Source organism: Propithecus coquereli, unplaced genomic scaffold (assembly GCF_000956105.1).
Source record: "Propithecus coquereli isolate 6110/MARCELLA unplaced genomic scaffold, Pcoq_1.0 Scaffold95, whole genome shotgun sequence".
In the NCBI taxonomy this organism is placed as follows: domain Eukaryota; kingdom Metazoa; phylum Chordata; class Mammalia; order Primates; family Indriidae; genus Propithecus; species Propithecus coquereli.
The window spans coordinates 7,829,931-7,846,400 of record NW_012155840.1 but is presented as its reverse complement, the minus strand read 5'-3'; the positions used below and the strand labels follow the sequence as shown (position 1 = coordinate 7,846,400).

The following is a 16,470-nucleotide window of genomic DNA, read 5'->3' as shown; positions in this document are numbered from 1 at the left end:
TAGGGGAGGAAATCAAAATATATAAAAGTGGTTTCTATAACCATAAAGTGCCAGAACCCAGTCATTACCATTAGCCTGTCTCCCAGAGTTATTTTTAGAAATAATTAACAATTCCTGCAGATTGCCTTCTTCATAGGTCCCCAAAGCACTGTTCCATTTAGGAACTGCACTGAGTCAGGATTCTTGCAGGGGGATTAAAGACAACAGAGAGGAAATGCTTCTCTTAAGTATAATAATCTCAACTCCAATGAAGCCTTTCAACCATAACTAGTGTTCTCTTCATTCATGAAGGAGAAGTGAAAGCAACCTATCTGAGCGCCTTCCAAGACAAGATTTAATGTGGATTCAATATTAAGTACCTAATTCTCAGAGGGCTAAACCAATCATACTTACAGAGATAACTAACTATTAAGTATGCTCCACATAGGGCATGACAGCATTCCTTGGTATCAGTGTATACCAGAGACCCCCTGGCATGTTTGCAAACCTTTTGGTTCTGACAAGCAGGGTCTTCCAGGTGTCTCTGGTCTGCACACATTTTACTTGGAATTTTCTAGGTTTAGTAGTATCAAGAGTTGTCTTAGAGATTCTAACCAGTCCTAGTGGCCTAAAAAGTCCTGAGAAAGAAGTTGGTCCTAAGTCCCTCCACCTTGCATCCTGACTTTTTACACATCATAGTACCTTGGAAAAATAGTAAAATAGAGTTATGAGATGGCCCAGCGATTTCACTTCTAGGTATATAAACAAGAGAAATGAAAATACATGAACACACAAAAACTTACACATGGATGTTCATAGCAGCATTATTCATAACAGTCCCAAAATGGAAGCAACCCAAATGTCCACCAACTGATGGAATGTATAGACAAAATGTAGTGTATCTATACTATGGAATATTATTCAGCCATAAAAAGGAATAAAGTACAGATACATGCTACACATGAAAGCAAACACTATGCTAAGTGAAGGAAGCCAGTCACAAACGACCACATCCTGTATGCTTCCATTTATAGAAAAGGTCCAGAATAGGCGAATTCATAGAGACAGAAAGTAGATTAGTGGTTGCTCAGGTCTGTGGGAGGGCGAGGGGTAATGGGCACTGACTGCTAATAGAGTTTCTTTTAGGGGGAAAAATGTTCTAAACTTAGATTATGGTTGCCTGTGATTAGTTGCACAATTCTTTCAATATACCAAAATTACTAAATTGTATACTTTAAATGGGCAAGTTGTATGGTATGTGAATTTTATGTCAATAAAGCTTTTTAAAAATAAAGAAAGGAGATAGGCAGGTAGCAAGGGATGAAGGAAGGCAGGTAGGCAAAGGAGGAAGAGCTGGTGTCGCCACCAGAGGACCTTAAACTGGTGTGTAAACTTTGCCAAACGACCAAATGTTTCCAGAATTATTTAGTATAAAGGGGATATGATCATTTGTGCACACATTTTAGTCTATCCAGTCCTTCTGCTCAGTCAACCTAATTATTTAATATGAGTCACAGCACCAGGGCCATCAATATTTCTAAGAGCCACTAAAGAAAGAGTTACCAGGTTGGGGATAAAGAAAATTGATCTACTCATCAATCTTAAACTGTCTAATTTCACATTCACATGACTGAGTGCCTATATTATCTGCTATGCAGTGAATAGCATATGTCTGCATCTCAGTGTGCATAAATTTTAGCAAAGAAATCACAAATGTACTATAATTTAAGTGTAGACAATATACTGTATGTATTAATATTTATAATGGTGTGCTTACTCCTTCCATTTTGTTTCCTCAGAGATGAGCTGATTCTTCTGGACAAATTAGTACTTACTGTTATATCTTGGTTCCACTACATTTTCCTCTACTTTTGCTCACCTCTTACAAGTTCTACCTTTCCTGTGCTAATACCAGTCTTTCCCCACGGTTTGTATGCAACAATTTAATACGCCCAATGTAAGTACAACTATGGAGAACCAAGACAAATCAGATGAAAGAATACCTGTTAAAGTTATAAAACTTTGGCAATAATATTACATTAGCTGCTAAAACGCCCAGGAATAACTTCATATATACATATGTTTAAAACACACATACACCACCACCACACTGCCAACACCACCCTTCTAAATACAGCTACACTTTGTTGAAAAAACTTAAAGGGAAAACCAAATATAAAATGGCAATTTACTTTTAAAACTTGTTTCAAACTGAATACAGATGCTTCTCAACTCACGATGGGATTATGTCCCAATAAATCCATAGTAAGTAGAAAATATCATTAAGTTAAAAATGCATTTAATATGCCTAACCTACCAAACATCATAGCTTTGCCTAGCCTACCTTAAACGTGCTCAAAACACTTACATTAGCCCACAGTTGGGCAAAATCGTCTGGCAACACAGTACACTGCAGAGTATCTGCTGTTTACCCTTGTGATCACGTGGCTGACGGAGAGCTGTGGCTGACGGAGAGCTGTGGCTGACGGAGAGCTGTGGCTCACTGCCATCGCCCAACATCACAAGAGATTATTTTACCACATTATCACTAGCCTGGGAAGATATCAAAATTCAAAATTCAAAGTACAGTGTCTACAGAATGTGTACTGGTTTAGCATCATCATACTTGAAAAATTGTAAGTCAACCCATCATAAGTCAGGGACCATCTGTACTGCAAAGCTTATCCTACAAAATGCCTCATCATGGTTCTGAGCCAGATAACCTTTCGACCACCTTTCTGTGTGTGTAACCTATGAAAATCCAAGAGTTTGTGCATAAACAGGGGATTTTATTTGGAACGCATCAAGATTCTGCATAAATTCAGTTAAAAAGAGAAACGGCTTCTGATGAATGCAGTGACATTCACTTTAAATCAAAGCCAAACTGGTTATGCCATATTTATACCAACCCTGAATGCATAATGAGTTCTTTTATATTACGTCCAAAATTAATTCTAGAAATCAACAAAACAATCTTAAGATCTCTATAATTTAATTTTTAAATAGCTGAATATTTTTTAATGAAGTGAGAAAGGAAAGTCAGTATCTTCTACCTAAATGTTTATACATTACTGATTCTCTTACAAAAAAATTTTTTCTATAGTTTTTGGGCAGTTTTTTTCTTTTTTGAGGGTGGTGCTAAAGAAGGCAGGGGAGAAGTGTAAATAGCTAAAAGGAAGAAATACAAGATAAAAGGGGACAGTCATTCTTATTTATTTTTCAACATTAGAATGAACAAGTCCTCAAAGAAGTCCCCTCAAATGTTAGAACCAATTTTAGTGCTTTAAGTGCTTAACAATGATATTGTTACAAACCCACAAAACATATGCATTCATTCAACATCCCCAGCTCATAAGACAGGGCCTAGCACTTAGTATATCTATAATAAACAATAAATAATTATTAAACCAATACAAGTGTTAGGTGTTCATTCCACAGAACTTCCTAATGACAAGAAAAATGAGTTAAGCAATTTGGTATTCAACTCCCTAACTCAAATAGTGTCTCATTCAGCTCTACTATCTACTGACATTTTCCATTTAATCTTAGATGTATTGTTTCATTAAACCCTAATTCTTCTGATGTCTGCCACTCCTTACTCTTTTTGTTCTACCAGCCTGTTAACTTTCAGCAAGTTATACAGCATAAATTGATGTTCAACAATCAAAAAGAAATATTTAAGTAAATTTAAAGAAAAGTAGTACTTACAAAAGCCACTGAATTATAATTCACAGAAGTAGCCATGTTTGTAAAGACGCATTATATCTTTTCCTTTTAAGTTCTACTTGAAATTCACAGTGGACTCAAATGTTTATTTCACAGGTTCTCACAAATAGAAAGAAAGAATGTGGATGTGCTTTCACTGGAAAAATGTATGGGTAACTTTACATCTTGTGAGTAAGCCAATTGCCCTTGGTGCAGAACATGTAATCTCTGTCAAAAAAGAATCATCTTAATTTTTACATTATAGAAGTCCCTACATGACAGGGACTTTTGAAACATTTGAAAATATGTTCTTATAGAAAATGAGCTGCAGTTTCACATCACTGCCATCAGCTACAAAACAGAGGTGAAGCACTGTCCTGGTTGTAGGCTTAGACTTTGGGGGCTTGTTTGGGATACGAACACGTTGACTGCTTTTCTGGACTTTTAGTCTTTAGGTATTCAAACAGCCACACTGAAAATTAGTAATCAATGAAAAGAAGAAGAATACATAGTATGGTCTTAGAAGCAATGATTCTCTAGGAGGAGACAGAGCCTCTGTATCAGAATCTGGGTATCAGAGTGAGGAAGACTCTTTCAAACCACTTATACCCTCTCATTTCAGCCTCCGTTTGAGAATGCCCACCATAGTGAGCCATTGTTACTTTTCAGAGCAGGTCATATCCCAGAACGGGATTAATGCAGAAAAAAAAGTTGAAAAGTATGGCTACAAAAGGAAAAGGCTTATAGCTTTCCTTTATACCTCTTTGTACTCGATGGTAAAAACCCAAACATATATATTAATAGAAACCCAAACTCTTAAGTACTTTCCCATTTATGTTCAAGGTATAAAGAGCTATTTATGGCTACTCAGAGATCAGAAGGTATAGAAGAGTTCGATTAAGGAAGTAGCTAACATTTGATTGAGTATAGTATTTAACTGACTATAAACTCTAACAAACATAATCAGAAACTGAATACGACCCTGAAGTCAGAAAAGACATAAACTTGTCAATATTTAAAGAGGTAGAGACTAAACGTTAAGGGTACGTGGGAGTTATTTAATGGAAACTGTTACTCTAGCCAGAATATTTGAGGAATAGCAGCTAAAAATAAAGGTAATTTTTATGCTGCGATCTAAATGAGCAATTGCTTATTTAAAATAATAATAAAAGTTATCTCTCCAGATGTTGTAGCTAATCTACTGGTATGTGTTTGCACACCAATTTCTCTTTTTTTTTTTTTTTTTTTTTTTTTTAAGAGATAGGGTTTACTCCATGGTCCAGGCATGGAGTACAGCGGCATGATCATACCTCGCTGGAACCTCGAACTCCTGGGCTAGAGTGATCCCCCCACCTCAGCCTCCTGAGTAGCTAGGACTACAGGCACAAGCCACCACGCCTGGCTAATTTTTTATCTTATTTTATTTTTTTGTAGAGATGGGACCCAGGCTGGTCTCAAACTCCTGACCTCAAAGAATCTGCCCTCCCCAAGTGCTGTGATTACAGGTGTGAGCCACCACACCCAGGCCTGCACACCAAATTTACATGTAGATTTTTTTTCCCCATTTCTTTTTTTAAGCAGCAATGAGTACTGCCAGTCACCATAGTGCACTCTGAAGTCCCATCCTTTTAAAAATATCTTTACTTAACCCTTCCCAACTGTGTTCACTGCATGGCAAGCCAGCCAATCTGTCTTTATAAGTCCTCAATAACATAGGAAATCCTGCCTGACTTACAATCTGATTTTACAAGAGCCTATCTTCAGTCCACTTTATATGGTGGCTCCAATTCAATTCAGTGAACAAAAGTTTGCCTGGTTCCTACTGGCATCTAATCTCTGTATAAACTCAATCCAGAAGAAAAGCCAAACCCATTTTAATGCCTGAGGATCCAAAGAAATGCACACCAAACCTTCTCGCCATTTGGTATCTAAGACAGATTCTGAGTAATGTTACACTTAACTTCATCTAACATAACGTCTGCCTTACACTCTAGAGATATTCAATAAATACCTGTATGCATTTGAATTAGTAATGGTACTACATATGAAACCAGACATTTAACAACTTAACATGACTTACTAATTTAAAGTTGATTATATTAGGTAGATACTAGAAAAGACTGTATGTTTTTAGTTTGGTCTAAAAACTAAGATAACGACATACTGTGTGCTAAACCTTGAAAGATAGTGATGCTTTCTCCCCCAGTTCTCTGGAGTTAATCTATGCATCGTTTCGCACTATACTAATAAATAGCAGATTTTTTTCATACAGCATCTCATTCTTTACCACAAATAAAAATCTGAGGCTGCACAGGTCATATAAAATCTTAGTCTATGCAAGCCATGCTTGGTTTCCAAGTCCAAGATGGCACTCTAAGGCAAAGTGGTTCCTACAGTGGCACAGGTCTTCTGGAGCAAGCCATATACCCAGTCACCTTAAGATAGTTTCATTTGTACCTTAGATGTCTTCCATCTGCTTCAAAGCGAATTAAATTCATTATCTGTGAAGGCTAAGACCTCTACAGTCATTTACGGATTAAACAAATAATGAATGTGAACTCTTAGATTGCATGGACAACGTAGCTAGAGTTACATATATATTTATCAGGTAAGGATCTCCTAAAATGGGAGATACAAATGAAGTTGTAAACCCCAGCAAAGTAAAGAGATACCAGTAAGAAAGTAGGATTGCCTACCTTTTCAGGCAAATGAAGAATGGTGTGTTCTCCTGCACTAAAGTGGGACAGAGATTTATATGCAGCATTTGCTACAACTGGGTCCTAGATAGAGGAAAAGAAAAACAAGTAAACAAACAACATATATTGAACATCAAATCTGGAGAAGGAAAGAAAACCTTTCCCACCAATCCCAAGGTTCTAGAGTCAGTGCCAGTGCTTTGGAAATGGTTTTCAAGTCTTGCTGGGCCAAAAGAACATACACTAGCAATTTCAGGAGAAAGATCGAGGAACTTTATCCTTATTTCAAAAGAAAATATTGTGGAGGGAAGAGTGAAAGGGCCTGAGGAGAGAAGAAGAACCAGAAAAAAATATCAACCTGAACATTTTTCGGAGAATTGGCCCCAATTAAAGAAAATACAATATAGCATTGGGCAAAGAGATCAAAAACACTAAATTTTTATACTAGTTAGGACACTGAACATAAAGTAATTCATAATTGCTCGGATCTCATAAGCAGTATGGTTTAGGGGAAGGAGTATGAGGGTTCAGAGTCTGACAGGCCTGGGTTTGGATCCTGATTGGCCACTGTTAACAGGGCAAGTTAGCTTCCAGAATCTAAGTTCATTCACCCATGAGCTGGCTACACTTGGGGATAACATCACCAACAGTCTTCTCTATATTCATTGATTAGAAATGACACCTCGAAAAGGGACTGGACTTTTTGCTTGTTTGGCTATGCTTCTTGCTGGGGAGCAGCAAAGCAGGGGAGGGGAAGGACCATATAAAAATATAAGATAATGTCAAAAATCTCTCTTCACATCTACCAAATTCAAAAAGTATTATGTGCAATTACTGGGCATAAACTGAGAATAATTTTTCCAACCAAAATTTATTAATAGTCATACTTTTTTTTTTAAATCAAGAAGCCATCAATTCAAGGGAGTTACATTTTTTATTCTAACAGTCTGATTTCACAGTTCTTTCCCCAGCTTTGTTGTGATTCACTGACACCCCTTGAGATAGTACCTTGTTTTGAGTGTGAGTCCAAAGGAAGCTGAGGACTTGAACTTTAAAATTCTGAAAAATCATCAACAGAAGAAATTTTTAAGTTAAAGCTAAAATTGAGACTAAGCAATCCAAAGTAGCAAATAATGGAAATTAAATCACTTTTAAAATTATACCACCAGTAATTGACAATGCATATTCACCCACCATTCATAAGATGTAAATATTCAGAAACACGCCTATTATCTAAACACATGGATATTCTAAACACACTTACATTTTAAGATTATTAAATTTAGAAAGCTAATCATTTCTTGCTGACTCCTCAAGTACTAATAAAATGTTACTCTTTCATGCCACTGTTCTTGATTCCCTACCCAAAAGAGAGTTTTCCTTTCTCCAAACAGCCAGATGGCACACGGCACACTTTAGCATCTGGTATGAACAACTCCCTATTGGGTGTACACTCCTTAGGGCAGTGACTGTAACTTTTTCATTTCAAAGAGTAGATCACAGAGCCCAGACATTTCCTCAACAATGACAAATACGTAACAAATAACTGAGCATAAAAGTCATTTATCTTCCAACATTGTGTCTTCATTTCAGCCACACTTAACTTCGTGCCCTTCTAAACAAGGTTCTTCTACACCTCGTTGCCTTTGCAAATTCTATTCCACAAACATCAATGGGAAGCAACAGTATATTAATTCTTCAAGACCTTAGTCCAATATCACCACCTAACTAAAGTTTCCTTAGATTCCTCCTAAGAATGTTTGTCACTTCTTCCATCACAATCTCATCACCCTTTGATTAACTGTACTCATCAAATGTTATAATTACCATTGCTCATGTCTATTTCTTTTACCAACCTTTGAGCTTCTGGAAGGCAGGGACTGACAACAAGGTACTATGGAAAAATACAGGCTATGGAGCTAGACAGTCTTGGGTTTAGATGCCAGCTTTTACTTAGCTTTTTAACTACATCTTGGTCAAGTTATTTGTCTGGCACATAGCAGATACTCAATAGATATTTGTTTAACAAATGGATAGGTCTCTCAAAACCTCAGTTTTTTTAGCTTTATGATAAAAAAGTATACCTTCCTATAAGATATAGAACTAATTGGTATAAATTAGAGAGTGCTAGGGATTTAATAGGAACTGAAAAATAGTATCTACTATATTTATTAGTTTCTCTAAGGCCTAGTACAGTTCTAATAAATATATTCTAAGTCAATGAATAAATGTGCCAAGCAGTGTGCAAAGCAATTTAGAAAATACACTATAATTGAATCATGAACTCTATTTTCAACAAGCTTATAGTTTAACAGGGAAAATAATATGGGCATACATATATCTGTAGTATAAAATAGAAATAAATATTCTTAGAACAGTATACATAAAGAACTTTGGGAGTAAAACTTCTGCTTGCAGACAGACTCTCAAAGGATGGGATGCATTAAAAAAACAATTCTATATTTCCTAAAATAGATTTTAAAAACAGAGATGAAAAAGAAAGCAATTTTAGACAGAAGGAATAACAGGAACAAAGAAAAAGAAGTAGAAAAGTTTGGAGGTAGATAAGGAAACTGAAAGTGATTTAGCTTTTCTGGAGTGCAGGCTACAGAACAATACAGTGATGCAAGATTCTAGAAGGCCTTATGGGCTTGGTATAAAGAGGTTAGATGTCATATTAGGCAAACATAAGGCATCAAGATGACTAGGAATAGAAATGACCTAAGAAATGCTTTGGGAAAATTAAATTCAACCCTGGCTCACATCCAAACAAATTCTACGCAGTTAAAAGAAAACAAATTGTCTAACACACACAGGGACAGAAGGAAGGAAAGAGAGGGGAAGGGAGGGAAGGAGGGAGGGAGGGTCTCGCCCTGCACATTTCTTCACTTCTGCTTCCAAGGGGATTATGGTCACTGAAGGGACCCCCCTGCTTGCAAACTGGAGGGAAGAGATGGATAGAATGGCCCCAAAGCAGTCTGCCTGAACAACAGAGGAACCCTAATATATAAGCATGAAGATAAACCAAAATAAGATACCAGTGGAAAAGAATATAAAATCTGAAAGAAAAAAAAAAATCTAGTCCAAAACACAATTCACAGCCATGGCCAAGTAAACGTAAGAAACCAACACCAAAACCACTTCATAAATTAACCTGTAGTAAAATCTGAATAACTCGAAGTATAAGCAATACAGAGGTATATGATTTCAGCCCCAGAAGACAGAAAATAAATATACACAATAATCCTTCACTTTGGTTTTCAGTCTTCATTCCTTATCAGTAGCCCTGCAGACTGTCTGACAATATAAGGGCAAGTAGCTACAAATTGTAGTCATAAAAAAGACTGTTGGTGAACTATATACTCTAGGAGACACAAATTGATTGTTTTTTTAATGCCCTAAAACAAAAGTTTACAAGTGAGAATAAACTAAAAATACTCTGTATTGGTCCATTCATTCATTCAACACCTATTTACTAAGTATATCTTATGTATCAGGCACTATGTTAGGTATTGTATGCTCAGTAAGGATAGATTTGATTTTATTCTTTTCCTTTCCAAAAAGCATAAATAAGATATTTTAATGAGAAAACAAAAACAAGTCCTAGTCTCATGTTTCTATCCAAAGATATTCAAAACTAGTATTTCCCTGCCCATCCTTTCTAACTGCAACTTTATTTATCACCATGTAATAAAAGCCAATTTAAAGATTTTTTTAAAGTTTAAAACTTTTTAAAAAAATATTAAACAATCAGGCTAGCGAAAAGGTACTCAATACATACTTCCCTTATATCAAACAAGCTAATGTTTCAGTACAACGTACCTATACAGAATATATACAATACACGTGTGTTCATAAAAGCTCAGTCATTGTGCAGCATTTAGAATGGGTAGAAGCATTATCCCATAAGCCTGTTGAATCACGTGATCTAAAACATAAAAGGGACTATTACTGGAATCTTATTATTGGAGTGGTAGTTTATCAAAGCATCTGAAGGACTAAATCACACTAAAAGTTCAAGACTATAAGTGAAAATTAATTGCTGCTCTTCAAAGGAAAAGGAAAAAAGGTGAGCATGAAAAAAATATGGCTAACAAAAGGGGAGACATAAATGTAATTCACTCATTTCACTTGAAGAGATAATGAAGAGTATGTTAAGCAGCAATATATGACTCTTATAGCAAAGAATCTTCCACCAAATGTTTCAACTCATGACAATGACAGAGTAATTCATAAAACTGGGAAAGTCTGGCCTGCCTTTTATTAAAGCCTTTGTAACTTATTTTCTAGAACTGAAAACATTAACAAAATGATTTTAAACTGTTGCCCTTATGAATCCTATTACATTATTTTAGAAACACTATTTTTAACATATTGACCTTTTAAAATCCTGACCATACTCCCGTGATGGAAACTTGGGGCTGGGCACGGTGGCTCACATCTATAATCCTAGCACTCTGGGAGGCCAAGGTGGGAGGATTGCTTGAGGTCAGGAGATTGAGACCAGCCTAAACAAGAGCGAGACCCCATCTCTATAAAAAATAGGAAAAATTTAGCCAGGCATGGTGGCATACGCCTATAGTGTCAGCTACTCAGGAGGCTGAGGCAGGATTACTTGAGCCCAGGAGTTTGAGGTTCCAGTGATCTATGATGATGCAGCTGCACTCCAGCCTGGGTGACAGAGAGGGAGGGAGGGAAGGAAGGAAGGAAGGAAGGAAGGAAGGAAGGAAGGAAAGGAGGGAGGGAGGAAGGAGGAAAGGGAGGAAGAAGGGAAGGGAGGAAGGAGGGAAGGGAGGGAGGGAGGAAGAAATTTGGTATCCTTTATGTAAATAAGTCTTAGACACAGGATTGATAAGGGTAGCTATCCCTCCTACTCCTAAGAGTCCATACAGATAGCAACACATTCTTAGAATAAAAAATGCTAAAGGATTTTTGTCAAACAAAAGATTATAAATATTTATTTCAAAAGTTATTCAAACACACATCTTTCCAATGTACAAACAACAGGCAATTTGTTGCGCTCCAAATGCATACCTCATATTCAGCTGTATTGACTGTTAAGGAAGGAACCAGAGAAAACAGTTCACTCAGGGTCTTCAAAATGAGAGGTCTTGTGTCACAACTCAGCTTTGGAGAGAGAGCATTCCAAGTGGAGCGAATGCAAACAACCTGTGAAGCAAATTTAAAAAGTTAACACCTACCAAAACCCCAACTCACATAAAACCTTGAATTAAGAGTACTATTTTTAATGATAAGGAAAGAAGGAAAAAACAAGAACATTCCTAGAAATTGAGATTTGATAAGACACCACCACTCCAAAGAAATTATAAACTGTTGAAGATCCAGCCTGTCTCACACAATTGTTTTTTTACCACTTGGTTTTGGTTAACCAAGTAAATAACTCACTCTCGTTCTCATAAACACTTGCACACTCACGAACTCCAGATTAGCAATATACACTGCTGAAGCATTCCCTGATCCAAAGAATGGTAAGATAATACTAGTACATTCATAAAGCCAGGTATCCATGGTTCTTACAGTTTTTCAGCCCTGCTCAAACTACATCACCACTCAGAAAATTGGTTATAATATATAAAAATCAAGCATTCTCAAATCACCTTATAAGCTTTTAAAGAAGTAGAATAACTGTATTATTTAAAATAATTTAAGACATTTTAAAAGTCATCCAGATTTTTTAAGAGGCTATTAAATAAATCTAAAGCCCAACATTTTTAACTTGACTCAATTTCCTTAAATCAAGTGTTCTTTGTTCATTTCAATATCTGGTTTTATGGATATTCAAATGCCTTAAGTTCAATTCCAACTATAGCAAATGATTCTTTTCACTGATGGATGTTTTATTAAAATTTTAAAACTTAGATAGGCAGGAAAAGTACCAACACAGATCAATTAGAGTTTAACAAGTATTAATCTTTCTAAGATACTCCAATCTCTTCTCTTAAGCTGCAATTAATACACACAATTTATCTCTATCTACAAACATAAATTATTTAGAAATTTATGACTTTATTACATGAAATGGTAAATTAAAAGATGTCAAAGAAAAATGGGTAATATATGCTTAAGAATACAGTTTAGGGAGAGACTCAAACGAAAAGACAGCAGAAAAAGTATCTGTCAGAAAACTTGGATTCAGTGTTTTTGTTCTTATTTTCTACTTTCAATGAAATAAAAGAAAAATAAATGGTCTTTGATTTGGGTTCAACTAATATTTACTAAGGGAAGTACTATAGGTCAGGCATGACCTTTCTTATACAAAGAAGTAACTCTAATATCAAAAATCATCAGTGTTTGAAATAAAAATTCTTTAAAAGCTACCAATTCAGTACCAAGTATATACCCAGAATGATACACCATACTAGAAGAAACAATAAAATATAAAATACAATCTAATCCGTCAAAGAATTTACCACTTTATTGGAAAGGAAAAGAAACGTATGTCATTCTCTATTACTGGAAACAAAAAGGAACAAAATATGATTTTGAACTATTTTCAATAGAAAATAGTTTCAAGAGGAATCCATAAAAAATAGCTTCAAGAGGAATCCAAATGCAAAAATGCAGTATTAAGAGATGTCAGGGGGTGGGAGTCACCAGGGAGGGTATCAAGATGTAAGTCTTGAGAAGAGATCTGCAGAGGGAATGGACAGAATCTCACAGACATGCCACAAGGAAATGCAAAGCATAACTGAACATCAAAAAGCATGTTATAAAGCACAAAAAGCATGAGTACCAGTGGGAAAAGGCTGATGGATCGTAGAGTATCTAGAATACCAAAGCAGTTTGGACCAGAACCAAAAAGAAAAGGCAGCCTAGAGATTTCTGAGTTGAGAAACACAAAAAATTAAAGAGCTATTCTTAAAAGATTTGTTTCATAATCTGATAGCCAAAGTCAAAGCAGTCATCACATCTCTCTAATTCATATTTCTCACTAGTCCCCAACACATAAACAGTCTCCACTGTTTTCCCAAAACGTTATGCTCAGTAAACTCTCTAATTGCTCATGCTTTCTCCTCACTTCAAATGTCTACCCCATTCCAATGTGTTTTTTCAAGACCTAGTTTAAATCCCACTTCCTCAATTAAGTTTTCTTTTAAAACACAAGCCCTCATTTTATCCCTTTCTTGCTTCCAGCTTCTAACACTTAAAACTCTGTGCCACCCGATTTAGCATTTAATTATATACTGTCTGGTACAGTACACTATTTTCATGTATGGAAATTGTCTCCTCACTAGATATTAAGTTCTTAAAAGACAATGACCATGGTCTTAAGATTTTTGTTCCCTCCTCACATAGCATGGTAATAAGACTATAGCAGATTGCCAGTACTTATCAAGTAATGATGACATTGGAACACTGAGAAACAGAAAATGTGAGACAAAGAATAAAAGAATTAAAAGAACTTGAGGAATGAATTGAAAAGTGAGATGTTTGGAGCCTGGTGGAATAATAGCAACATAAAAAATAGGAAGGAAGCTGGAAGGAGGAGCACGTTTGCAGGAGATGGGGGTAGAGAGTGGATGAGTTCAGTTTGAGGTATGTTAAACTTGAGTTGATGGAGAGACATCAGAAACGAATATACCACAGGCAAGAGAAAAGAATACAATTCCAATGGGAGGTTGGTCAACAACAGCTTTGTCATTTGGATATTTCCGTAATTCGAGATACCATAAAGAAGTATACCTCACACTGCCACAAACATTCTGATGCACTTTGTGAGTCAACAAAAAAGATCTCTGGCCACCAATTACAAAAGTACAAGGAGGGGCCTGCTCTTTCTAGAGGTGGGAAGTGAGGATACATCCTCCAAGTATTTAAAAATATTTATATATATATATATATATATATATATCTCCTAGAAAGTTTGAAAACTAATGCCTGAAATGATACTCTATGTGTGAACTATGAGAAAATATTCCAGAATCCCAGCCATGAAGCATAGCCTCAAATGTAAGGTATATTTTGCAGGGAATACTTGTAAACCTAATCTTGCCCACAGAGAAATAGGAGCAGGAAAACCTCTGGCAAAAAAGGCTGATTTCTCTGACTCTTGACCTCTTAACCCTGGATTTTTCTTGACTAGAACTTAGAGATCTGGCCCTAACTCTCCTTGGATCCAACCTATTACGGTAATGCTACATCAGTCTCCTGGAACCTTGCTGACCTATTGCACTAGTCTTTTGACCTGTGCAATCTGTCAAACTACAGATGGTCCCCAATTTACAGTGGTTCGACTTAATGATTTTTCAACTGTACGATGGTATAAAAGCAATATGCATTCAGTACAAATTTTGAATTTTTATCTTCTCCTGAGCCAGTGATATGTGGTACAGTACTCTCTCAGGGTGCAGGGCAGCAGCAGCAAGTCCCAGCTCCCAGGTATGTGATCACGAGGGCAAACAACTAATACTCTGCAGTATACTATAACATGTTGCCAGCATTTTTTGGATACTGTGTTTTGTATTTTCACATGCCATCATGTCTACAAAACACCCATGTACATACAGTATTCCACACTTTATTATAAAATATGCTTTGTATTAGATGATTTTGCCCAACTGTAAGCTTATGTAAGTATTCTGAGCATGTTAAGGTAAACTAGGCTAAGCTGTCATGTTTGTAGGTTAAGGATATTAAATGCATTTTCAACTTATGATATTTTCAGCTTATGACAGGTTTATCGGGACATAGTGCCCCATGCTAAGTCGAGGAGCATCTGAATATCAGATTAGTCTGGCCTTTACTGGCTTGTTCTGCCTTTACTGCTGATTACCCAATGACCAGTCTGTTTTCAAATAACAGATTGACTTCTGTTTCTGCAATATGATGGACCATACCCCAAACGACTGAGAAAAATAGAATATCCTGCTATATATGGCTGAGCTGACAAGAAAAAATAAGGGGATGTTACCAAGTGCCAAAAACAAAAAGGGAAATACTTGCATTGAGGTTACAGGTATTATATGGAATTTGTTATTTTCTATAACCTAATAGCTTCAATAAACATGACCATACGAGAACAGAAGATATGATCTTTAGCTTACAGAAGGCAGGGAGTTGGAACTGAGACTCTCACTTAACAACCAGCACCCCTGGAATTGGAACTGAGACCCCCATTTTCAAACATGAGCGAGATTCAGCAAAACCAACAAATAGAAGATTATACATCCAAGATCTTCAGGTAATAAAACAAGTAGGAAGTAATACAGTCGGCCCTAGAACAACATGGGTTTGGACGGCTTGGGTCCACTTACAGACAAAATTTTTTTTTCAATAAATATATTGGAAAAATTTTTGGAGATTTGTGACAATTTGAAAAAACTCACAGATGAACCATGTAGCCTTAGAAAAATTGAAAATATTGAGAAAAAGTTAAGTATGTCAAGAATGCACAAAATATATGTAGACACTAGTTTATTTTATCATTTATGACCATAAAATATATACAAATCTACTATAAAAAGTTAAAAATTTATCAATACTTACGCACACAAATACTTACAGACTGGATACGGCACTGTTTACAGTCAAGAGAAATGTAAACAAATGCAAAAATGCAGTATTATAATAAATCAAAACTGCATAAAATTAAGTGCAGTACATACAGTACTATTGTAATAATTCTATCATCCACTCCTTGTTTCTATTACAGTGAGTTCAAGTGTTGTGAGTATCCACTAAAAATGCCATGTAACACTAATCACCTTCTTGAGATGAGTTTGTCTCTCCAGTAAATTGCATACTGCAGTAAAAAGTGATCTCTCACGGTTCTCATGTACGTCATTTGATTAATGCAATACTGTAAACCTTGAAACAACACTATGAGACCCATACAAAGTGCCACTAATGGTGCTGCAAGTGCTCCCCAAAAGCAAAGGTAAGTCATGTCATTACAAGAAAAAAGCTGAATTGCTTAATATGTATCTTGCATTGAGGTCTGCAGCTGTGGTTGCCCACTATTTCAAGATAAAATAGTCTAGCATAAGGACCATTGTAAAAAAAAGCAAGGAAGGAAGGAAGGAAGGAAGGAAGGAAGGAAGGAAGGAAGGAAGGGAGGGAGGGAGGGAGG

General features: G+C 36.1%; 1 protein-coding gene across 1 annotated transcript in view; it reads right to left on the bottom strand.

The window, feature by feature from the left end:
* The window catches only part of FOCAD (focadhesin), a 255,124-nt gene that overhangs the window by 91,516 nt on the left and 147,138 nt on the right, over window positions 1-16,470 (bottom strand). The window contains exons 15-17 of the mRNA XM_012665049.1: window positions 11,415-11,549; window positions 7,389-7,439; window positions 6,381-6,464 (exon numbers count right to left, since the gene is read on the bottom strand). Of these exons, the coding sequence (XP_012520503.1) occupies window positions 6,381-6,464; window positions 7,389-7,439; window positions 11,415-11,549 (270 nt within the window). The remainder of the gene's footprint in view (window positions 1-6,380; window positions 6,465-7,388; window positions 7,440-11,414; window positions 11,550-16,470) is intronic.